At 41.7% G+C, this 26,474-nt stretch overlaps 1 protein-coding gene across 3 annotated transcripts in view; it reads right to left on the reverse strand.

Moving 5' to 3' along the window:
• The window catches only part of hoga1 (4-hydroxy-2-oxoglutarate aldolase 1), a 77,370-nt gene that overhangs the window by 42,271 nt on the left and 8,625 nt on the right, over positions 1-26,474 (reverse strand). For 2 of the 3 annotated variants that reach the window (XM_030061295.1, XM_030061287.1), the window contains exons 5-7: positions 18,854-18,950; positions 3,314-3,447; positions 1,261-1,406 (exon numbers count right to left, since the gene is read on the reverse strand). In XM_030061295.1, the coding sequence (XP_029917155.1) occupies positions 1,261-1,406; positions 3,314-3,447; positions 18,854-18,950 (377 nt within the window). Of the gene's footprint in view, positions 1-641; positions 1,407-3,313; positions 3,448-18,853; positions 18,951-26,474 lie in introns of those variants that run through there. The other variant, XM_030061306.1, reaches the window with a different exon arrangement.

Here is a 26,474-nt window from a genome sequence, read left to right on the forward strand (position 1 = left end):
GCGTGTGGAACATAATGACACAGGTATTCAGAAGTTTCTTGAAGATTTTTTTTTTTTTTAATTGATTTTACTATGAGTCAAAAAATTTGAAGCACAACACCACCGTCGGCGGCTGACCTCAGCAGGAGCGTCTGCATACAGAAAACGACAGACAGTCGAAATGAAGCTGCTTGAACAGCCTTGGCCCGGTGGCTTCCCGTGAAAAAAGACACTTTCCAGCGTCGCTCTGAGTTAATGCCTCTTCCACGGTGCGCTCACATAAGACCACTTACACAACAGGCGCGGCGTTCATCACCTCAGCCTCACATGCCGGATCACAGCTATTCCAGCAAATTTACCAACAGTCTGTTTGCCGATTCTCAATTATGACTTGACTCACGTCCTCACACACTGTTATTCCCTCCGTGACAGACAGATGCGTTCAAAGTGTGTACAGGACATTGAAAACATATCATCATGTCAATTTCATGTTTACCCAGAAGTGCCCATTACATTAGGAACACTCATTAAATATGAAGCAAAAAAAAAAAAAAAAAAAAAAAAAAAAAAAAGATAATTATTTATTTAGAGACGTTAAACATTGGCTGGGGTCAAATTGACCCCAATCATAATAGGAGGGTTAAAAAAACAGAAAACAGAAAACAGAAAACATGGAGTTCAGCAAAACCCTGTATAGAAGATCTGTTGAAATGCACTTAGGAAAGAAAAGCAGTGACTTATTTTTTTCATTCTTTGACTCGTGAAGGTCAGCGAGGCTTATTATTACAGGTAATATTAGCTTGTCATCTTCCTACAGCTTGCCCATTTCACTGGGTTTAAAGATAATTTGCACGAAAAAAAAAAAAAAAAAAAAAAACCCTAACACTAACATTTTTTTTGTCCTGAGCTCCAACATCATGAGATTTCTGCATAACCAAACCTCAAATGTGCCTGCATCTCTCTAGCAGATCCATGCAAAGGTGTTCTCATGTGTGAGTTACCTGGCTGACTGTGTGTGTGTGTGTGTGTGTGTGTGTGTGTGTGTGTGTTGCTTTTTCAAATGGTCGATGTGGATCATTTTGCAAACAAGATTATGTAGGTGTAACAAAACTCACACAACTGAACAGCTGAAGAGTTAAAAAAAAAAAAAAAAAAAAAAAAAACACTTTCAGATACTCAGGTGCTGTTATCTGGTGATTGCAGACTGCACATACACTCTCTCTCTCACACACACACACACACACACACGCACAGAGAGACAGTTTGCCTGAGAGCCCTCACAGCCAGCCATTGGAGGAGAAGTCCCGCCTCAGCTGCTGGATCTCGGCGTCGGCGAGCGGCTGCAGAGGTGATCGACAGGCGCCGCCGTGGAAGCCGAACCACTCCATCGCCTGCTTGAGGGCGGGCACTCCCAACTTCCTGGTCACCTAGCAACATAGCGCTCCAATCACTCTCCGCACGTCTGCTTCGAAGCCATTTAAAGCTCCTATTTCTGCTAATACCCTGTGATTTTTCTTTTTTTTTTTCCCTCTTTCTTGGACAAAATGGTGGCTCCGGTATTTTGTGCTCTTGTCCAACTGTCGCCTGCTCTCCGGCCCTCCTGATGGGCTGCTCATACGCCGAGTTCACTGGACCGCAATCAGTTCACTTTTTCAATTTGCGAGCGACGTGCGGCCGCTGACGTGCACCGGCGGGGTGTTAACTTGTGCTGCAGGTCAGCCCGGTGGTTCTGCAATTAAAGCGGTTATGTGGCGGTTTGATGCTGCTTCTATATTCGGCGTTCATTAGGGTCTGCTAAATGTCACGGCCCTCGTCGAGGTGTTTCTAGCCGGAAGTGGCAGATTATGAGGCGGCGTGGCCTGCAGGATCCTAAATTAACCAGGCCTCGGGGGCAGAGGTGTAAATACTGGAAACATGCATTGCACTATTTTCTACACAGAAATCGGTATTTAATAAAAGAGAATGTGCGGTGAGAGCGAGCGCACACCTTCCTGCACAGGTTTGGCTGCAGGCTGGTGGAGAAAAGGCAGAAAACAACGTGAAAGTGGGAGTTTATGCAACGTTAGTGTCCGATTTCACGTATGATTTTGAACAAGCGTATTTATCTATCTTTTCAAAATTATCATTATATCTGTGATTAGGGTTGGCTATCGGTTGGGTTTTATCCGGTGCCTACTCGGTATTTTTTAAACGGTTCCGCTGCTTAAACGGTTCTTGAACCGGTACTTAAAAAAACGAAAACGCACACACTTTGTCAAAAAACAATACCCTTTTATTTCCACGGCCAAATTGAACATAATATTAACTTAAATATTTAAACAATATAAATAAAAGTAACATATGGCAATAATAAACTATGCCATTTGCGCGCAACCGCGGGGGGGGGGGCTGCACGGCCCGGTCGGGAATGTCTCGCGGCCCGGTACCGGTCCGTGGACCAGTGGTTGGGGATCGCTAATGTAGATTATCAAACACGTTGCATTGTTTGGCTTTAAAATAAACTATGTGTCGCCACACTGCAAAAACTCAAAATCTTTCCAAGATTATTTGTCTTATTTCAAGTCAAAATGTCTTATTTCTAGTCAAAATATCTCATTACACTTAAAATAAGTTTCATTGGCAAAATTTGTTTCTTGTTTCTAGCTAATTTTCACTTATTTCAAGTGAATTTTCACTTTTTCCACTGGCAAATTTTGCCAATGAAACAAGCAAATTTTCACTTGTTTCAAGTGAATTTTGCAAATTTTTACTTGTGACACAATTGAACAAGTGAAAATTTGCTTGTTTCATTGGCAAAGTTTGTTTCTTGTTTCAAGCTAATTTTCACTTGTTTCAAGTGAATTTTCACTTGAAAGAAGTGAAAAATGTCTAAAAACAAGTTACTTCTGAGCTGATCATGTCTTATTTTAAGTGTAATGAGATATTTTGACTAGAAATAAGACATTTTTGACTTGAAATAAGACAAATAATCTTGGTAAGATTTTGCGTTTTTGCAGTGAAGTTTTATTATTATTATTATTATTATTATTATTATCATTATTGACTACTCAATTACACAAGTGTTTCAGCTTTATGCTACATTTTCTCAGCGCAGACCAAGAGTGCTAGGGTTGTTTTAGCCACTTCTGCTCCCGTTGTTCGCCTTTTCCATTTCCACCGAGGCTAACGTAACTTATCGTGACAACTGATTCTTTGGCTCTGAGGTTCAGATAAACCCGTTGGATTATTTATGCCACCGAAACGCCGCCGCCCGTGTCTGAGCTGCAGTCTGTCGTCGGCGGGGTGAGGACGAAGCGGGCCGCGCCGCGTGCTGCGAGCGGCAGATGTTACTCACAGCGGCGTTGGGCTCGATGAGGCGTTGCTGCAGGACTCTGGCTTCCTCCCAGCGCCCAGACACACACAGACGCTCCAGCTCGCACAGCTCCCGGCCCAGCACGTTGGCCAGCGCACACACACCGCCCACCGCACCTGGACACACACCAAAGAGCGCGAGGACTTCAAGGAGGAGAAATGTGATGAACAGAAGACAGAAAATTGGACGCTTAAAAATGCACCAGAGAGGAGATTTCATGTAAAATAAAAAAAATTTAAAAAACGCCACAGTGGCAGAGAGGGGCCGTCCTGTCTGCGCTAATTGAGACGCCGCGTGAACGAAGCGAGCCTCATTAGTCACATCGCCGCTCGTCTCTAATTAGACAGAGATTTGAGACTTCCAGATCAAAACATAGATCATCTATGGGAAGAGATAATTGCTACACAGTAATTTGAGGGAATTTGATTCTGTTTGTATTTGAGGACGGGAAATTCTCCGCACATTTTGAGCAAAACATGAACACAGCTGGTGTGGTTTGAAAATTAAAAAAACATTGATAATGATTGAGGCGAGACACGTGAGCGGAGCTGCAGCGTCTCTTCCAGCCATGCTGGAGAAAGATCACCGATATTTCAAATCAACAAATTCAGCCAATATCACCTCACAGTCTGCTAGCTGTTGGTTTCAAATACGAACAATCTTTCTCCAGAAATCGTTGACTGCACCTTTAATTAATTAATTAATAAATTTTTAACGTAATCAGCCGGGAAAGTCCTGTGGAGATGCAAGATCTGGTCAAGACGGCAGCACAATCGGTTTCACATAAAACACAGTTTCACATGGTAGAACACAAACAATACATAAAATGCATAATAACATAATATTTTTTTCTGTTGTCCAGAGTTTTTTTTTTTTATGATTCTGCAGCAAACTAGAAGGGTTTTAGCTGCAAATGTATCAGACAAGGCTAGTCAGAGAGCAGCCAGCTGTTCGCTTTTCTCTTGCACTGCAAAAACTCAAAATCTTACCAAGAATATTTGTCTTATTTCTAGTCAAAATGTCTCATTACATTTAAAATAAGACATGATCACCTCAGAAGTAACTCGTTTTTAGACAATTTTCACTTGTTTCAAGTGAAAATTTGCTTGAAACAAGTGGAAATTTGCTTGTTTCATTGGCAAAATTTGTTTCTTGTTTCTCGCTAATTTTCACTTATTTCAAGTGAATTTTCACTTTTTCCACTGGCAAATTTTGCCAATGAAACAAGCAAATTTTCACTTGTTTCAAGTGAATTTTCACTTGAAACAAGTGAAAATTGTCTAAAAACAATTTACTTCTGAGGTGATCATGTCTTATTTTAAGTGTAATGAGATATTTTGACTAGAAATAAGACATTTTTGACTTGAAATAAGACAAATAATCTTGGTAAGAGTTTGCGTTTTTGCAGTGTGGTGAAATTATTTCGGTTGGTCCGGCCCCGTTTAGAAGAGGAACATGAAACAGAAACAGATGCAAACGTCCGAGTTTTGAAACACCTGGTTAAATCACAGAGTGCAGAACAGATGTGACGATTAGAGAAAGCGCATCGGATCTGGAGTCTGCATCTGGCAAAGGTATCTCAAGTTTTCTGATGTCACCGTGCAGGATTTCTGGAAAGTGAAGTTCAGTTTTTGAATTTTTTTTTTTCAGACAGTTAACTCCTGTGAGTGTGCAATTTGCCTCGTGCAGCTTTGCAGAGCCGAGCGGCTCTCGGGAGTCAGACCTGGGTTTCCCTTTGATGCAGCTGAAGAAGTGGACCTGGACAATTTAGGTCTTTGATCTTTGATGATTATATGATATCAGAGACATAATAAAGCTCAACCTGCAGCCAGTCTTGTCAAAGTTAATCTAAGGGATATATTTTTTTGTATTCTGCCCACGGAGGATTATGTGACCTTTATTTAACCAGGCTGGACCCTCTTTCCAACGCTGCAGCATCAAGAGAAACACCAAAGCTGCAGAGATCCGGCACTGTGGACGAGCTGGAGAGTTTCCTGTTGACGACGTGTTGGATAATGAGTGTTTTGTCCTTTGCCTGACATCAGCACTGCCTCCTGCAAACCTCGAGCTGTGAAAGCGCATACTGTTTGGTTTAAAAATACAATGTGCGCACGGCGGATCGTGCACTGTGAGCGGAAACTCTCGTATCATGTAAATGTTGATTTTTACAGAACGTGAGAAAAAAAATAAAATCAAACAGCCACATCTTGAGCTGTGTGATCGCAACTTTTTGAGTTCATCCGGGTTTGAAAGGTTTCCTGAAATGACACGTTCTCTGTTTTGGACGGCGGGCCCCGTTTACAGATTGTCTGGGATCATCCTCAGACGTAGAGAGCATCATTTCACCGATCGCTTCAGTATTGATCCTGATATCGATGCTCCTGCTCGGCTTCGACAGCGTTCAATGGGACATTCGTAAACGGCTTTGAAAAACTAAGTAAACGTTGCTTTTCCAAAACGGGAAGCTTGGCGTTCACTCTTACCAATCTCAGAAAATTCTCCTGAAAGACGGAGACGCAAAGCGATCACTGAATCAACAGAAATGAAACAGAACTATTTTATTTCACAAACTGAGCACGACCTGTCAAAGTGGAATTCTCTACCCGTGCATTTTATTTCAAAACACACTCACACTACACTGCAAAAACTCAAAATCTTACCAAGAATATTTGTCTTATTTCTAGTCAAAATATCTCATTACACTTAAAATAAGACATGATCACCTCAGAAATAATAATAAAATAAAACAAGAAACAAATTTTGCCAATGAAACAAGCAAATTTCTACTTGTGACACAATTGAACAAGTGAAAATTTGCTTGTTTCATTGGCAAAATTTGTTTCTTGTTTCAAGCTAATTTTCACTTGTTTTAAGTGAAAATCAGCTTGAAACAAGTGAAAATCGTCTAAAAACAATTTATTTCTGAGGTGATCATGTCTTATTTTAAGTGTAATGAGATATTTTGACTAGAAATAAGACAAATATTCTTGGTAAGATTTGGACTTTTTGCAGTGTACTTTTCCTTTGCAAATTCCTTGTTTAATTAGGTGATTAGGTACGGGATTATCGACAATTTTAAGGCACGACGTGGAGACAAAGAAGCCCCCGACACGAAGCAAAGGAAGGAGGAGGAGGAGACTCTTCGGTGTGTTTTCCTTCCCACTCGTTAGTTTATGTGCCGCTGCAGTCGATAACCGGCGTTGACAGCTGTGCTTTTTAATGTTGCTATGGTAACAAGCTGAGCGGCGGACGAGTTTAGAAAGGCGCTTAAAGTTCAACCGATCTGCATGTGCAGTACAGCTGTCCCTCGCTATAACGCGGTTCACCTTTCACGGCCTCGCAGTTTCGCGGATTTTTTTTTTGTGCAATTTTGCATGCTTTTTTTTTTTTTTTTTTTTACAGCGCATTGTGTTCTGCGTCCTGATTGGCTAAGGGACTGTAGACCATTGTCAATCAACCTCTTCCGTGCCGTGTCTCCTGTACAGTACAGAATGTGTTCATTCTATAATACTGGACTTATTTTTCTACGAAGGTTTGAACTTTGAGAGTTTAAACAAGAGAGAAAGTGAGAAAGTGTTAATGCCTGTCTGAGAAAAGTGTATAAAGTGTGTAGTGAGGGGTTTTACAGCCTTAAAACATCTAGAATAATTGTAAAAAATAAAGCTGACTACTTCGCGGATTTCGCCTATTGGGGGTTATTTTTAGAACGCAACTCCCACGATAAACCAGGGGCCACTGTAACACAGTTTTAACGCACACCTGCCAGCCAATCAGAAAAGAGCATTCACCCAGAGTGCGGTAAAATTATTAATATTTCATATTTTCAGAGCGGATCACCAGTGTGTCACGTCACACGTCAGTGGGAACAGTCCTCCCCTTCAGCTTATTCAAGTTTCTAAGTATTTTTGAAGTGGAAATCCTCAACCCAACACGTCTGACACTGCCATCTACAGGACTGTTGGTGTATAGCACAGCACCTTGTTCATATTCATATATTCACATTGTTCATATTTCTATTTTGTTTTTCTATATTCCTTTTTAGAATGTTTATATTGCTTTTTGCTATTTATTATCTATTTATACTGTTTATAATGTAAATTTTGCTTCATATCCTGCTATCCACTTTGCTGCTGTAATGCGTGAAATTTCCCCACCGCGGGACTAATAAAGGAATATTTTATCTTATCTTACCTTTTTGAAATAAACAGATTTTTTTTTTCCTGCACAAACATAAATTCGACAAGGCAAATTCAGTCGCCGCTCCGAAACTGTGGAACGAGCTCCCCCTCCACATCAGACAGGCCTCCTCACTGTCCATTTTTAAAAACTCGTCTTAAAACCCATTTTTATTCTTTGGCTTTCAACCCCACGTGAGACTCTCCTTCTGCTTTAGTGTTTTATGGTTTGTTTTATTTATTGTTTTATTTGTTTTTAATTGTTTTATTGTGTTTAAATTGTTTTATTGTTTTTACACTGCAAAAACGCAAACTCTTACCAAGATTATTTGTCTTATTTCAAGTCAAAAATGTCTTATTTCTAGTCAAAATATCTCATTACACTTAAAATAAGACATGATCACCTCAGAAGTAAATTGTTTTTAGACAATTGTCTCTTGTTTCAAGTGAAAATTTGCTTGTTTCATTGGCAAAATTTGTTTCTTGTTTCTAGCTAATTTTCACTTATTCCAAGTGAATTTTCACTTTTTCCACTGGCAAATTTTGCCAATGAAACAAGCAAATTTTCACTTGTTTTAAGTGAATTTTCACTTGAAAAATTGTCTAAAAGCAAGTTACTTCTGATGTGATCATGTCTTATTTTAAGTGTAATGAGATATTTTGACTAGTAATAAGACATTTTTTACTTGAAATAAGACAAATAATCTTGGTAAGATTTTGCGTTTTTGCAGTGTGTAAGTTGTTTTAGAAACATTAAAAACAATAAAAGTTAATCTAATATTTATTTATTTTCCTGTTATTGCCTATTTTTGTACAGCACTTTGTTGCAACTGTGGTTGTTTTAAAGGGCTTTTTAAATAAAGTTGAGTGGAGTTGCTAGTGGAAAAACGCTCGAGCTGCAGTGAGGACGTTCACAGTTTGAAAGGCAGCGTTTGGCTCGTTGAAATAAAAAATGGGAGCGGTCATGTTGATGCAATGATCGGCGTGCAAAAGCTTTTTCAGTCTGCGATATCGTCCTGCGATGTGACCGACCCTGAGACCCTTTTGCAAGAACGTGCAAAAAAAAACTGGAATAAATCGGAAGCGGTGAATAAGAGCTTAACTAGCACATATTCTTCTTTAACAAAAAAATCCCCCAACAACTCTCCAAGGCATTTATATCGCCAGCGTCGACACACAAAGCCGTGAATGATTTCCTGGCGATGCACAACAACATTCTCACACACGGAGCGTTTTGTCGACTCTTTGCTTTTCTGGCTTTTCCCGGCGCACTGAGCTGTGTGTGCTTTTGTTGTCATTATTGTTGTTATTACTATTTACAGGCGGAGATTCAATAACGTCTCCTTGTCAGCCGGCGAGGCAGCGCTGCCGTCCGGAGTGACAGCTCGTCGTCTTTTGTCTGCCGGCGGAGGAGGGCGGCGGACGGCGAGGAAACGGGGCCCCGTGGCCTTGGAGCCGTTGTTCAGGCACGCCGAGGCGACGGCCGCTGATGGCTGGGTGTTCAGCCCGATTCCACCGAGACGCCGGGGTGGCTCGGATCAAACATCTGACAGCGGCGAGAGAGCGCGCCTCGAACGCCTGTGATTGACAGGCTGCCGGCCCCGCCCACTCATCGCACGCTGCGAGCGGCGGCTTCTGAAGGCCGTCGCACTCCATTTGGAGGTTTTGATTGACAGGTTGACGGACCGCCCCTTTAATGCGCTCTGGGGAATCATGTGTGTGTGTGTGTGTGTGTGTGTGTGTGTGGGAGGAGGTGTTTGAGAGTGCGAATTCAGACATTCCGAATTCGAAACTTGATCAAACACACGGACACACACTAACAAGACGGACGTATTATCATATCAATCAGTCAGTGCAGATTCTGCAGATCCTCATACTGCATCAGTGTGTCAGTCACTCACACACACACACACACACACACACAAGTAGCTCACTACAGTGCACTACACACACAGACACACAGCTAATTACTCACAGATTTCACTTATGGAAGAGAACACGTCAGGGAGCAGAGATCAGAGCGCTCTGTGTGTGTGTGTGTGTGTGTGTGTGTGTGTGTGTGTGACAGTGTCTTTGACAGAGCTGTGAGAGGGAGAACATGACTCATTTGGTTCCTGGGCATCGTACTGATGCCTATCCCCCAACGTGTTATCTAATCCGTGCTTACAGTACACGCTACGTGACTGACATACCAAGCAGGTGAGCAGCTCGCATCGCGCCGCCGCTGCCGGCCGGAAACCTCGCAACTCCACTTTGGATGATTTTTTTTTTTTTTTTTCTAACCTTGGGGTTTTTATGAGACCTTTTCAAATCTAACAGAACTTTAAAAAAAAAATTAAAAATCCACGTTCTTCAGGGTAAAAATGAGGCGGATTTTTTTTTTTTTTTTTTTTTTTTTTGGATTCCCTCAAAACCGACCTTTGAGATGTGAGGTTTTCAGCTGACAGAGAGGTGAAATCCTCATATCAGCACATCCACCTGCGTTAAAGCCAAAAGAGACCAGGAACACGAGGAAACGGGACCATAAACCTGGTTGCTATGTGCTTCCACGTTTCTCCAAGCGATGAGAACGAGATTTCACGTTATCGTCTCTGTTCATCGCAGGCTTTTCAAACACAATACACTTACACAGGTGGCAAAGGTACACTGCAAAAACTCAAAATCTTACCAAGAATATTTGTCTTATTTCAAGTCAAATGTCTTATTTCCAATCAAAATATCTCATTACACTTTAAAATAAGACATGATCACCTCAGAAGTAACTTGTTTTTAGACCATTTTCACTTGTTTCAAGTGAAAATTTGCTTGTTTCATTGGAAAAATTTGCCAGTGGAACAAGTGAAAATTAGCTTGAAACAAGTGAAAATTGTGTAAAAACAAGTTACAGTGGTCCCTTGTTTATCGCGGGAGTTACGTTCTAAAAATAACCCGCAATAGGCGAAATCCGCGAAGTAGTCAGCTTTATTTCTTACAATTATTCTAGATGTTTTAAGGCTGTAAAACCCCTCACTACACACTTTATACACTTTTCTCAGACAGGCATTAACATTTTCTCACTTTTCTCTCTTGTTTAAACTCTCAAAGTTCAAACCTTCGTAGAAAAATAAGTCCAGTATTATAGAATGAACGCATTCTGTACTGTACAGGAGACACGGCACGGAGGAGATTGATTGATAATGGTCTACAGTCCCTTAGCCAATCAGGACGCAGAACACAATGCGCTGTAAAAAAAAAAAAAAAAAAAAAGCATGCAAAATTGCACTAAAAAAATCCGTGAAACTGCGAGGCCGCGAAAGGTGAACCGCGTTATAGCGAGGGACCACTGTATTTGTTAGGTGATCATGGCTCATTTTAAGTGTAATTTATTTATCATTTTGACTAGAAATAAGACATTCTGACTTGAAATAAGACAAATATTCTTGGTAAGATTTTGAGTTTTTGCAGTGTAAAAGCAACATAAAGTGCATTAGTAAGGTGTTGAGCTGTTTTAGTGCACGTTGGCAGAGATTTTTCAAGTCTACAGGAACGATGGAGCTCCGATTTTTTTTCTAGAAGATATTCCCTCGTTCGGTGTTTTGTCTGACGTGTCGCTCTCAAAGCCTCCCACAGGTGTTCGGTTAGGCTGAGATGTTGGGAGAGTGAAGGCCACAGCATCAGGATTTTACATCATCATCATCATCATCATCATCCTCCTCATCAAATCACTGGAAGAGACCACGCCCCCCATCCAGGATACAAATATTTCATCCTCGACCCGAGCAGTTTTTAATTCGCAATGAAGAGCCCTATTGATCATTACTCCACTCTTTTATTCTTTTTTTTATTCTTTTTTTTTTTATTTGGCTTCTTCTTTTTATGCATGATTTTGATACAGTTGCTTCACTGTGTTGTTATTGCTTTGTTTTAATCTTCCCTGTACAGTAGCTTGAATCATCGCTGTGCATGAAATGTGAAACATCATAAATAAAATCGCCTTGTCTCGCTTCGCCACAGGATAAAAGGCGATCACTCAGAATCACTTTGGATTGGTTTACAGTGACACTTAATTCCCTCTAAGAAAAAAAAAAAAAAAAAACTGTGGCCACAAATAAGGCCAGAGAAGACTATTGGCAGAATATTATGGACTGTGCACATTTGTAAATTATCTTCCAGGTTATTCCTATTAATTAACCCTTTGGCGCATAGCGGTCACTACAGTGAACAGCTGTTTTAAAGTCATTTTCTCCTAAATGCAATGGTTTCTATGGTGGAATTGCATATCAGCTGTTAGAATGCTCTCTGCTGCTCCCCTCCATTGAGGTTTATGCAAAGACTGTCAGTTCTTGTTGCTGAAAACATATTAATACCAGTATCATGACATGGTAATACCAGTCCTGCATCCTTACACTGCAAAAACTCAACATCTTACCAAGATTATTTGTCTTATTTCAAGTCAAAAATGTCTTATTTCTAGTAAAAAATATCTCATTACACTTAAAATAAGACATGATCACCTCAGAAGTAACTTGTTTTTAGACAATTGTCTCTTGTTTCAAGTGAAAATTTGCTTGTTTCATTGGCAAAATTTGTTTCTTGTTTCTAGCTAATTTTCACTTATTTCAAGTGAATTTTCACTTTTTCCACTGGCAAATTTTGCCAATGAAACAAGCAAATTTTCACTTGAAACAAGAGACAATTGTCTAAAAACAAGTTACTTCTGAGGTGATCATGTCTTATTTTAAGTGTAATGAGATATTTTGACTAGAAATAAGACATTTTTGACTTGAAATAAGACAAATAATCTTGGTAAGATTTTGCGTTTTTGCAGTGTAAAGAAGTATGGAGACTCACAAAAGTGTTCATGCCCTAAGAAGAGTAAAAACACATAAGAAAAAAATCTGGACTCAGGCTTTCATAATTCATGCATCAAAGGGTTAAACGTTAAACTCAAGAATTTAGGCATTTAGGACTCACACTATCCTGTAACGAAGGATACTAGCTTTTGTCAGTGTCAAGTGAAATGACTGATATAATATTAGGCCAATGTGTGACAGATGTTGATTTTTAACCGGTGATTTATTAGATGTGTCAGACAAACCTGGCAGCAAATAAGGATCAGGCACAAAAATATCGTTCAGAGTGTTAAAGAGCTGCTGTGGCTTATTATTCTTGTATTTTGTGGACGATGTTCAGTGTCAAATTTAAAGGGTTAACAGACGTGTTACCCGGGAAAAACGTGAAAGAAAGGCCATTTTAAGCCGAAACTCTGGTCCGGAGCAGGTTATGTGTTGCAGCATCTGTTACCATGGTGACGAAGCCGGGTCAAAAGAGAGCCGGCAAACTCTCTGGGCTTTAGACTCCACATGCCTCGCGTCGACGTTCAGAGGCGCCTGAGCTGCTCTTTTGTTTCACCGCCGTTTCATGTGCACTTCTGGCCGCTGCTTGCACCGTTTAGCCGTGACTTTCCCATCAATCTAAATATAGACGTCACTTGTCGCTGTTCTTGTTGAAACACTAGCCAGCCGGTGGTGGTGTTCGTGACTTGTGTTTCAGAGTCACTTCGATTTTTTTTTTTTTTTCTCCCCCTCTCGCCATCTTGATCTAAAATCGAGGTCAGCCGGCCCTGCTCAGTATTTTTACACATGCCACAAAGCGTGCCACAAAGCGTGATAGAGTGTTAATTACTTAACTGTGTGCAGGAAAAAAAAAAAAAAAAAAAAAAACTTGTTAGGTTTCTCAACTCATCCGTGCAGCTTTTGCCTTCAGTTCATCTCCCATCTGCACCTGACTCTGCTGTCACCGAGGTTTTTCTATTTCTGTAACGGCATGCAAGCTTTTCTCTCCAAGTCAAAGCAGCTCGTTGCTAACAGGTTGCTAAGAGCAGGGTAAACACATCATTTACATAACCTGCCACCGGCGGCACCCTGACTCTTCTCTCCTCCAGCAAAGACTTCTCTGATCCGCGCTTAAAAATGTTGATATCCCACAAATCAAACATGACGACAAAGGTAAAGTGGTGAAATGCTGAACTGGGGAGAGATTACAGCGCTGGGACGATGTCAGGGTGTTTGGCTAAAAGACTGTTTCGACCTGCAAGCGGCTGCACAAATCAATTAACCCCGTCGCAACAGAGAGACGACGTGCACGAGCGAGAACGTCTAAATTTATAACAGGTTATATTGAGCACCGGCTGCGTTTATGGATTACTAATTAGTTCTGTAATTGCTTGTAATGCTTGTTTTATAAGCCTCTGAGGTTCCATGAACTCATCTGCTCTTCCTTCTTTTCTCTCGCTGCTGCTTCGCTTTGTTTTATATGTGCAAATACGCGACGTTTTAAAAAGGTAATCAAATGAACGGGGAGCTCTTGTTGGATTTTTATCTGCAGTTTTTGGTCAGATGAGCTGTTAACCCGGGTGGGATAGGTTAAACTCCGCTGTGTGAGAGTGTGTGTGTGTGTGTGTGTGTGACGGGGTGAAAGTGCTGCGCTGTCAGCTCTCTCCCTCCTGATGTATCGGTGCAGAGTCACATTACAGAGACTGTACGCCTTTGCAACGCGGCAAACCCTCTGACGCGCCTCAGTGCCCTCGTGTCCCTCAGCATGACCCTTATTTAAACAACCACACGCGTGATCCCGAATATTCAGCACATTTAAAACAATTTACGCACATTTTACATCACAAGGCAACCTTTAGAAAACATTTAGAAAATCATGCAATCATGCAATCAATCATTAAATGTGAATTTTTGGTTCCAACAGCCTTATAATGTTCATAAACCTCACAGCTGATGATTTGAATGTTTCCTCTTGAACTATTTTCCAACAGAGGGACCGTCTAATTCACCAATTCATCAAAATACGACATTTTTATGTATTATGTGTGTGTATTATGCATCAGCGTGCCACTGTATGAAGAAAATAATAAGGTTGATGGGATGATTGCACATAATGAACAAAATTACATAAGATATGTTCATAACAGTTTACTGTACATGGCTGGCTTGCTAATCCTGGTTTCTGAAATAAAGCCCTGGATGCCAACAAATAACAGCAGCGACGCTCTGTGCGATCAGGAAAAGGACTCAAACACATACGGGATTATGGGTACAGGGAGACAGATGTAAACACGTGACAGCCAGCGGGTCCTCGCGCTCGCAGAGCCAAACATAACAGATTAAAGTCGCGACTGACGCTCATCTGCGGCTCTTTCTTCGTTTGCTCTCCGCCGCTGTGAGCACCGGAGATGGTGAATCACGGCGAGAGCTCACACTCGTCCATCATGCGAGTGATGATGCATGACGAGGTGTCCCGGTGTCGGGGAATGAATGGATGATGGGGAGGCCACCGCCAAGACCATTAATTACCTGCAGCAGGACGCCTCAGGGTGCACTATCACGCATGCACCAGAGCCATTTGCCACAATTAAAAAACAGGAGAGCTAATTCATTTAAGAAGCGATGCGCCCTGAAAATAAAAAATTGAAAAAGTATCCCTGCACTTTTTCCACACAAGTCAGCCGGTGATCTTTAACCGCCTGACAGCAGAGACTCTATCAGCTGATGTGGACATTCAGCTTGAGCATTGAAAACATCATGGATTTGCCAAAATGAATTAAATATGACTCTTACAGTATCTACACAAAACTGGGTCAGGCAGCTCGATGTTGGTTTTGCACAAAAACATCGGCTGCTGGAATAAATAACCTCGTTAGTTTTGTGGAAATCAAGTTTTTAGAAATAGAGCAGGGTGAGGCCGTGGCAACATTTGCACAAGACTTAATTATTTTCTTTTTTGGGACAAAATATAAAACTTAAGTCTTAAGTAGTGGAAGTTCATTATGTCCTGAATAGATTCCAGTTAAATTTTCTTTTTAGGGACAAAATATAAAACTTAATGCTTTACCTTCTTGACAGTTTCGGCGTGATTCTTCTGCCTTCATCAGAAGCGTCACTGGAATCTATTCAGGACATAATGAACTTCCACCACTTTATTACGAACAAGTCATGGGGTGACGCTTCGGATGAAGGAGGAAGAATCACGCCGAAACTGTCAAAAAGGTAAAGCATTAAGTTTTATATTTTGTCCCTAAAAAGAAAATTTAACTGGAATCTATTCAGGACATAATGAACTTCCACTACTTAAGACTTAATTAGCTCAGCTAGCCAATTAGCTTAGGTTAGCTAATTAGCTTAGTTAGCTTAATATAAATCTACTGGTTAGTTAATGCAGCCATCAGCAGGAGAGCTGCAGCTCAGGGTCGGGTCAGGTCAGGTCAGGTCAGGTGAGGTCAGGTGAGGTCAGGTGAGGTCGGGTGAGGTGAGGTTGGGGTTGAAACAAACGTCCTGGGCAGCAGGATGCCACCACGAGACGACAGCCCCGAGTGTCTGAATGGCTCACACGGCTCTGACCTGTGTAATGTCATTTGCTTTCCATTTTTAGGGACGCAAGAAAATTGTATAAACTGTGGAGTTATTAAATTTAAAGTAGTAGTTCAAAGCAACATTTTTCCATCATATCTGGGAATGTAGTCAGATAAAACAATTCTGGGAAGAGGCCAAATATATATTTAAAGTGATATTATCAATATGATTAACTTTGAAGCCTCAGTTTTTTATATCAGGACTTCATCCAAAAGAAGTATGTCTGTTACAAGCAAAGCAGATGATGGCACTATCATGGAAAAATGAACATTGTCCAGCAATTAAATGGCTAAAAGAAATGTCTGCATGTAAATTCCTTGTTCTATAAAAGGAAAACAAGAGTTATTTAAAAAGTTATGGGTTCCTCTTATCCATCACCTTCAACATGCAAATCTGGCAAGTACTCAGAGTAAGACTTGTGAAGGTGGAGATTATCTGGAGATTTTAACTCTGCTAAAAGTAGGTTGGAAATCTTGACTGTATGATGGGATGATGACTAGACGTAGGAGAAACATTTTGATTTTTATTACTATGTATTTCATTTTTAATGCATTTTAAATTTTTTATGTATTACATTCATTTTATTTTATTTTGTTATTTATTTAGATATATGTTTTATATTTTTTTACTCTCTGTGTGTTTGTGTGTAGTTATGTTTTTTTTTTTTGTTTCTTGGAAAACTAATAGAGAAAGTGTTTTAAAAAAAAACTGTTTTGAAAGACACAAAGATGTTATTTTTGACTGACCGAGGCACACAGCAGGATTACAGCATCCAGCTATAGAGATTATTTTAAAAACACATGCATTTATAAAAGCATTACCTGTTATATTACATGCACTGATACAGAAGATTTGCACAGGTAGATTAACATGTTTAAGGTGTCCTGATGTACAGTCCTAACAGACACCAGCAGCCAATCAGATTCAAGTATTTGCGGCGGCCTTGGGATATACTGGAAACCGACTTTTTTTGACTCTCGTAAACTGTGAAAATCTCATGGCAGGAGGAAAGGTCGCCACACACTCTTACCTCGTCACTGGAGTCAGGATGAAGGCAGACTGTGTCACTACGTAACGACCAGGACACCGATCACGGCCCCATGGTGCGAGAGCTGGTCCTTGAATATAAATACTTTTTAAAACGAAAGACCTGATCGCTGATTTCAGGAAGAAGCCTCCACCAAGCTCTCCTGTTTTAATTCACGGCCCGGCGGGTGAAGTTGTGCGGCAGAGCAAATATCTGGGCACAACTCCAGACGACAGCCTGACTTCTGATGCCGACACACAGCTGTGGGTTGTGCTGAGACCAGTGTGTACCCGAACCCGAATACGATATTCGGAAGTACACAAATAATGCTTTGATCCCAAACAGTTTTTCTGTCCGAAGTTCCTCCTCATAATTCGGGAGCTTTTTTCTAAAGAACAAAAAAACGTGGAACAGCGCCACGCGTTAAAGCTAATTTTACATAGTGGCCAAATGTGGAATTGCAGCATCACGTGATGCACCGTGGCCCAAAAAGTATTTTTCTCATAGACAATAACAGGAAAAGAAGCGGCTATAAAACGGTGTCCCAGCCCCCGCGACACGACTCGTTTCACTGGCAGAATTTGATCCATTCAGTCCGATTACGTTTGGAAAGTCTAGAAGAGCTGCACGAATCAATTATTTTATTCCCGTTCTAGTTAGCCGAGAGCTAAACCGGAAGTGAGCCGGCGAGCTCGGTGGAAGTCTCTAGTGCGCCCACTTCAGATTTCTTCCCAAATCCAAATAACGAATCTGAAGTTTTTTTTTTTTTAAAAGCCCGAATCCGAACCTGAATACAAATAGTGCAGTGGCTGTACACCCCCAGCTGAGACCCACCGGCGGATGCATCTTTATCTGAAGTTGAGAAGTTTTCATGTAGATACATCTTATGAAAATGTTTTATTCTTGTTTTGTTGAGTCTGTTTTAACTTCCTGGTTTGAGTCCCCCGCTTTGAAAAATAAGCGCAGACTGAACAGCGCTGTGAACTGCTGGGATAAATCTGGAAAAGCTCTCCCTCCGATGTGGAGCCAGAGTCACGAGGAAGACCAGAGTCACCGTCTGCATACAGACGGCTGCCATCCAGTCGCAGGTATTTTACCAAAGTGTAGGACGAAGAGATACAAGCCTGCATTTGTCTCTAACAGCTTGATGTGATCTGTCCCTGATAAACACCAGTAGCCTGCATCTGTTTGTTGCATATTCTGTGTATGAACTGCTGTCTTTACTATTTATTTATTCTCTGCTGGCTGTACAATGAACGGCCCCTTAGGGATATTAAAGTTTACTTACTTACTTACTGCAAAGTTTTAGGCAAAATACCCTTTTTCCAACTCCTCCAGACACGATTTTCACCTCCGTGCGTCCAGTGGTTCGGTTCCTTTGGGTAGCATTTGGTGTTAGCTTAGCACAAAGACTTGAAGTCTATGGGAGTCGTTAGCCTGGCTCCATCAGAATGAAAAAAACAGGAAGATCCGCTACAAATCAGCTTCTCCTAAAACGACTCCGGTTTTTTCCCCTTTTCCAAGACATGTGCTTCCAATATATTACAATACAAACAATAAATAAGACTAACCACAGATTTAAAATCCATAAATTTCAGTCTTTAAGCAAAGCAAACATCTGGTGGAAACATCTGATCTCAGTCTGGGGAAGTCGGAAAAAGCATACAGGGAGTAAGGCGGGTGGTGGGAACCATGTGGACCTAATCTCTGAATTTCAGACTTATTCCATGTTTTCTGGTGCCGAGCCTCGGGCGTTTAACTGACCAGTGTGAAGCCCGGTGAACCAAATACCAAAATACAACTCAGTAAACTTCATGCACCGTGGCTCAGACCAGAGAAAACAGTGGGTGTGGGTGCGATTACCGCCTGAGGCCCATGAAGCTGTGGGGGTGACGGCGCTCTTACCGCTCTGTGTTCTTACCGACACAATAGGCAGCCATGAGAAACCCCGCCGAGCCGGCCAGCACCTGGAAATCCTGCGTTTTGGTTTTGTGAACAATCAGGCCGATCCGTGTGATCTGAGGAATGGATTAAAAAAAAAAAACAGAGAGAGAGAGAGAGAAGAACGTCTCATTGTTATCACTGTCAGGACTAATATTTTATGATATTTTCGTCCCGGGGGTGCCTGTCACGGAAACAGCGGCAAACCCGGCGTCTCACAAGGTAAACAAATCGCTCAAATTGAGGCGGGCGTCGAATCTTCACACGGCTGAGGTTTTGGAGAAGAGGGGGGGGGCTCGGCGTCCCAAAGAGGAGGAGGAGGAGAGAGAGAGAGAGAGGCAGCAACAGAGAGAGAGAGAGAGAAGAGAAATCCCAAGTGAGAACAAAAAAGAGGAGGCAACTTCAAAAGAGGAAGATGGGATAGGAGAGGCTCATGAATAATTGAAAGGCTCACTATTTTGCCTTTTTCTTTTTTTTTTTTTTCACTCTCTTTTGTCAATCCGGATACGAGGTGCCGTATCCAAATAAACCTGAAATGTTGAAACGTTCAAAGGCGGCGTAAGATGACTCCTTTTTTCCTCCCTCCTCTCCTTCTCAAGTATCTCCCACATGAAGGTGAAACTCCGCAGGGAAAACCTGCAGCCTCCGGTTTCCATCTCCGTCACCGCTCCCGAGGAAGGGCCTATTTTTAGCCGCCGGGTGTCAGTCAGTCTCCTCCTATCAGTCATTTCAAAACACGCGGCGCTGTAATTGATCAGTCAGTCAATTAGGTTATTAGAACGGCTCCTGCTGCTCTCTCCTGATAGCTCGACAAAGTCTGATATTTTAGCCGCATAACTCGATGCGGAGGCCACTGTCCACCCTGGTGAGAGAAAATACTCACTATTAGCCTTTCTTATTAGCCTCATTATCGTCAACCTGATCGCCTGGGGTAACACATGGGAAAATCTTTAATTCTTAATCTTTAATTTTCCACGTCACACCGGCTGCTCAGCTTTGATCAGCCTGTCTGAGGAAATTTGCTGAAATGTTAAGAAATCTGTTATTAATCTGCCAGAAAGTATTAAAGCGAGAGGCAACATCTTTAACTTCATTAAACTCATTTTAATCAATTATGTCATTTTTTTTTGTGATAAAAAAAAAAAATAGAGTTAATAGGAGCTGTTTGGCTGTTTGAGTCTGTCTGCGGGGATAAACAACAGTAGGCGTTGTAATTATTGCAGTAACGGAGGATAATCGTTTGGATTGAACAGGCGGCTTTAAATCAGTCAGGCAGAAAAGACGATGCCTTCACATGATGTCCTCTGGATTCATGTGTCGGGCACCGTCACCGAGTGTTTGGACAGCTGCTGGAAGTGCGGCGCCGTGGCGACAGGAGGATAAATATGACACTTTAATGATCCCTGATGGGAAACTGGGCTTCGGCGGCGGCACATTATCTAAAGTACGAGAACACGGTGAGAACTAAAGTGAGTACAAAGGCACTCAACACGGTGAGCGGCACGTCTTGTTTTGTAAATATTAATTTTTTGATGTTTTTTTTTTTTTTTGTGTGTGTGTGTGTGTTCAGCAGAGAGGTTAAGGAAACAGCGAGGTGGATGACGGCGGGCCTGAGTGGGATTCGAACTTGTGACTGTGCCTGTTTTAATCTGCAAATGTTTTTTCGCTTACATCACCGGTAGCAGGTTCAAGAAAACGCACGGTTCGGTTTGTACTGCGGTTTTTGGGTCACGATTTCAGTTTCAGTTAAATTTATTGTCTCATTCACAAACTATTTTTTCCATTCAGAGGATTCATTTAAGATTAACAACATGAAATCAACAAATGCTTCAAAGTCAAAAGTGCTGCACAGACTATTTAAAAGACACATAAAACTGGACCCACACTTGACCACCCACCTCCTTTTTGTTTGTTTAAATTCAGTCTGCTTGTGATGCAGCGGTGTATTTCATTGAGTACGTTTACATGCACACCATATTCCGGTTCGGCTCAATATTCCGGTTAAGGTAACTGCGCCGCGGCAACTGGAATATTCCGTTTACATGTTACTTGGCATGCCCCCGTGTTTCGGCGTATTCCACTCTCTGATGTAATGCGACACTCAGCCGCGGGGGGCAGCAGCACGCGTATAGGCGTCTGGTCTGCCGGAAATACAGACGAAGAAGTCTTCTTCCTCGTCGTCTTCTTCTTTTTCTTCTTCTTCTGTCGCTGTTTCTGTGTTTTCTCCCATCGATATCCTCCATGATATTTAAGTCTTTCATTAGCTGAAGGCAGACTGCAGTCTCCTGGCTCGTGCTGCTGTTCACCATGCCGTTTTCCCCGCTTGCAGGTAACCATAGCAACAAAGACGCCACAGAATTCCTTGTGAGTCGAGCATGCGCAGTCTTGACTGAATATTCCGGTTCGGGGAGTTTTCCGACTAAGGTGGTTACATGCCCCAATATTCCGGTTGGAACAGGCACATGCCAGGGGGCTAATTCGGAATTCTCTCCAACCGGAATATGACCTTAATCGGGTTCGGTGCGTGTTTACATGACACGTGCGCAACCGGAATATTGCGAATATTCCGGTTAATACAGGAATAAGGTGTGCATGTAAACGTGCTCATTGTCTTAAATTACATGCCCTGTTGTGTATTATTTTATTTTTGTTTTATTTACCCCTTTTTTGTTCTGTTTTGTCTGTTTGTTTACTTTTAGTTTTATTTATTTCCTTAATATGTCACAACACTACTTTGGGGGGAAAAAAACTTAATAATTATAATTAATAATTTCAATATATTCATAAATTCATCAGCTCAGTGTGTGGTGGTTAGACGGCTCTCATACAATGGATGTGTGTGTGTGTGTGTAACGTTGCACTTCGTCGGGTGAGTTGTGGATTGAACGGGTCTTTTTTTTTTTTTTTTTGTTTTTTTCAGTTCGGTTTTCCACCGCTAGTCGCCAGTCCCACATCTGCCACATCTGGCTGCTGCTGTTCTCTGCCGCAGTATCACAGTATCTGATTATGCTTCAAAGTAGAGCCTGATGACGCGTTGGCTGGTCGGCAGGGCCGGGTCTAGCCAGGCATGTATGAGGGGGCAGCCACAAATGTTGAGGGGGCATTGTGCTCCAGCACCTTTTACCATGTCTAACTGAATATATTTTGGGGGATTTAGTTTGAGGGGGCACAACATTTATTTGAGGGGGCCAGGCCCCCTCTTGCCCCTGCATAGACCCGGCCCTGCTGGTCGGTATTATTAGCAGAGACACAGATATCACACAAAAAAAGGCAGCACATATTGCAGTGAAAAGCACTCGATCATTCAGAGAATTTAGTTATTGTTTAAGTTTGTCAGAGAGCTGGCAGCGAATCACAGCAGAGCAGATGGAGCTGCTTTACAACTATTTAATTACCAAGTTTGAGGATCTGTTTTGATGCATGACACAAATCGGATAATGTATTGTTATTGCCAAATATCAAAAATACAGTACTGTGTGGGCTCTGTGATGGAATAAATAAAATGTAACCGTTCTGCTTCTCGATCTCGTGCGGTGGAATGGGTGAAGCGAAGCACCAATTAAGAGCCAGAGTGTAAAAGTCTTTTATATTTACGACACTCAGAAAGAGACACCGGGGAAGGAAACGCTGGCACTTTTCCACCAGGCGACGCAGCCGATGGTGACATTTTCGAGCAGCTGCAGGCACTTCAGCCAGGAGCTTCAGCCGCATCAAGAACTCAACGAGATAGGCCAGACAGCACGCTAATTGAAAAAAAAAAAAAAAAAACACACACACACAATGTGACCATACGTGGTTCGAGCCTAATTGGCCTAATGAATGATGTGTTACTTAGACCTGTTCTGGACCTGCTGTGCAGCTTGTCATCAGACTTAAACATTCATTTCAAAGCAGGTTGTGACTTTGTTCTTGGTGTCTTGTACAAAAAGTGTTATCCTTTATGTCACATAATTAAACGTAACATATGACACATGACACACAAAGGTTTTGCACCAATGTGGCTGCCTGACAAGTGTAAAGGTACTGTAGACTCCATCCTGCAGAACAAGAGGGCCTTTTTTTCATTTTTCTGATGTCCAACTAATGTCTAACGTGAATTATAACAGCCTCTGCTCACAGCTAATAAATGAGATTTGCAGGTTTGAACAACAGAGCAACCGTCTTGCATTGCATTTTCTACAAACCTGGCAGCTGAAGCCAGGATTGGTAAGACTTGTTTTTGAAATGGGGAACCCAAATGTAATCTACTGACTTACCTTTATTAAGTTTTGACCTTATTTTGTAACGTAACAGTACTTTTTAAAGGAATACTCCAACGTTTTGGGCAAAACACCCCTTTTCTGACTTGACGTGGTTTGGGTCAGTAACATCTACTGCCTACCAGCTGGTTAACAGTCTGAAATCATTTGAAATGTGTTGTCGTCACTGCTGATCTAGTTTCTGTCATGCTGACAGCTGACTCCCAAAGTTAAACTCCGTAGTGTGCAATGGTGTCTCGCGCGCGCATGTTAAAATGTTTTATTTTTGCTCCAAACACATTGATTATAGTACTGGATAACTGTCTAAAACCTTAAAATGGAAAAAAAAAAAAATCACTCCACAGAATCCCACAGATTTTCCTCCTGAATCACCACAGAAAACCAGAAAAAAGTTTGCAGATTCTGTTTGGGCTTGTATATAATTAATAACTCATCTAAACAGGCACAACTGCCCTCACTCAGAAATGATTTGTGTTGAATGTGGCCAAGTCATACATGTGAAGCAGCTGAAGGAGATGTGCTCAGGTATCTTCAGTGTTAACCCACCTGACAGCAGACAGATGGACAGAAAGCTACTCATGTGCAGTTGAATGTGCAAATTGCACTTACAGAATTATTCAATATTGTGGAAAAATGTGGCAAATTCATTTGATTACAAACTGTGTCATGGACATAATAGAAATGAAAAGCCAAACCATAAAAGACTATCATTGCACTTGCCTTTTGATACGTTTTGTGAAAATAAAACAAATGAAAGAGAGAAGTAGGCTAATCAAGTATCATTAATGTTGTCATTTTGTCAACTGGCCCCTGGCCCCTTGCCATTTTCCTAAAGTGGCCCCCAGGTTCAGGTATTTGAGTATCCCTGCCCTGGAGCCTGCCAAAATAATTAATAGGCTGCTTATGTAGGCACAGCGGCCACAGAGGGCGCAGACTGGTGACGTGTGGTGTATAGTGTACGACTATTCCAGCGTGTGCATTTTATATTGTACATTGGTTAATATTGGTGTACCCCCCTCTTTAGAGAAATTGAGGACTTGACCCCCCCAGTGGTGGAGTCGGATTTGCGCCCCTGACCCTGCTGATTATTAAAGTTTTACAGTTTTCATTAATCATTATTTTATTTGATGGTGAAATTTGATTGCAGTTTCAGTTTAGTTTATCTCGGTTTTCAAATGACATTTGACAAATGACAAAATTTTGTTTAGCATTTATTATAGCTTTTGTTGAGTTTTAATTGAAGCTTTAGTTTTGTAGTGGCCACGCCTTTGTGGAGTGTTAGTATCTGTTTTGTCTATCTGTTTTTATCTGTTTTGTGCACATACTGGCAGAAAACTTGTCTTTGATATGTATAGTGTATTGATAATGTATTGATAGATGATATTCCCAATCACGACTCACAGTAGGACAACTGGCAAAGGCAAATTGAGGTTCTTTTTAATCAGGTTTAGTTTTTATTTTTCTTTTACTTTACTGAAATGCGTTTTCATGACCAGTTTAGTTTCCATTTAGTCTCATTAAAGCGTAAGACCCTGTGTGTCAAGTGATGCACGTTGTCACGCCAACTCCCTGTTTATCGCCAAAGTCAGTCAATAAAAGTCACAAAAGCAAAACAAAATTCAGTCTTGTTTCCTTTCTGGTTGTAAAGTCAGAAGTCCTGTCGTCTCTCTGCCACATACGACAGGATTTATCATGTCGGCACCTCAGATGTCTCCAAAACTGACAAAACTAAGGGGCTGTTCCCACCCGGTGTTAACAACCATCCGGAGAAATCCGAACACAAGTGGACAGCTGTCAGTCTGTCTGTACACACCTGGCATTAACCTGCGTCTCCACATGCGTCTCACCTGCCCACTTGTGTTTGGATCTCACTTTCCTGCTCTATATGCAAATAAACACGTATCATTTCAGACAGAGAGAGAGAGAGAGAGAGAGAGAGAGAGACGGTAAAATAGCTAGTCCTCCTTCCACACAAAAAATAAAAACAAAACAGCAGGTCTTTAACAAAAGGGGACATCCTCGCTCACTCCAGCCTCATTATAATGCGGCTGTCAATCACTGAGGACGCAATTCACATCTCTTACAGCTCAACCTGATCATGTTCAGGCTCAGATTATTTAATTATAGAGTGGTGAAGTCCCGCCCTTCCACTTCCAGTGCATGGGTCCTCAAAAGCAAAAAATGATCAGTGCGATTCAACGGGTAGATAAAAATTATTTTCTGGTCCCGTTTGAATTGTGCCACGGATTTCACAAATGTTGTTTGTGATATTTAAAGATACTTTTTGACGCAAAGAAGACTACAATTTAGCGCAAAGAATTTTGATAATACTAGGTTTTTCTTCGCTGCTCTCGACGCGAATGATACACGTCACCACCCGCACTGGTCAGCTGGAGCCAGCGATTCCTAGTCCTCTTATCAGACGGGAAATGATAGAAATTACAGCCGTTCCTGCTGGAATGTGGATAATCGGGAACAAAACACACCAGCATCTTGACTTGAATCTGGATGGAGAAGAAGGGGAGGGAAAGGGCGAGGACGTGACGTCACACACGCGACACAGCATGTAGTCTTTCTAATTGTGTTTTCTCAACAGCATTTAACTGAACAATGGCACAATAAACAGTCAAACTCTTGACATGAAAAATGATCATTTAAGCCTATAAACAACATTTGTGTAATCCAAGGCATAACAACGGGGGGATCAGAAAATAATTATTTTCTGTTTGTTGAACACCATTCATTTTTTTCGCTCCGAAAGGTCCCATGGGGGTCCACCGGAAGGGGCGGGGCCCACCTGTAATATCTCTGTGGTATTCCTGTTGTGTCTAGGGTTAGAAAGAGTATGTCGAAATTTGAGAACTGCCACTGCCTCTGAACTTCATATGGAAGAAAACAATCTGCATGTTGTCGATACATATTTTAGAGACCTCCCAACATTTCTTGCATCGTGTCTTCAGGGGAGCTCATGTCTTATTAAGGGGAACTGAGCTCCTCCTGGCCCTCCTGTAGTTTCCACCCTGCAGGTAGACAGTTTGTGTTTTTATTCATTAACCAGCTGCTTTAGAGCCGACCTGCACTTCAGTTTGCATTTGATCCATCAGCTGTCAGGTCATCTCAAGTCAGGTGAGATGTGTTCTCTATTGGAAAAGTGGCAAGTCTGGCCGGTGTTGTGGGTGTGGGGCTGGACAAGACAGAGGACGTCAGGTCCTTCAATGCGTCCTGGGACACTTGTCTGTTTACACCTCTAATGCAATGTGGACACAAGCGTCCCAAACCACCTCTGAATGCGTCCTGAGATCCAATCACTCAGGACGCACTGCTGCTGTTTACACCTGTGCC

The sequence above is a fragment of the Myripristis murdjan genome, chromosome 1, assembly GCF_902150065.1.
Source record: "Myripristis murdjan chromosome 1, fMyrMur1.1, whole genome shotgun sequence".
NCBI lineage: Eukaryota > Metazoa > Chordata > Actinopteri > Holocentriformes > Holocentridae > Myripristis > Myripristis murdjan.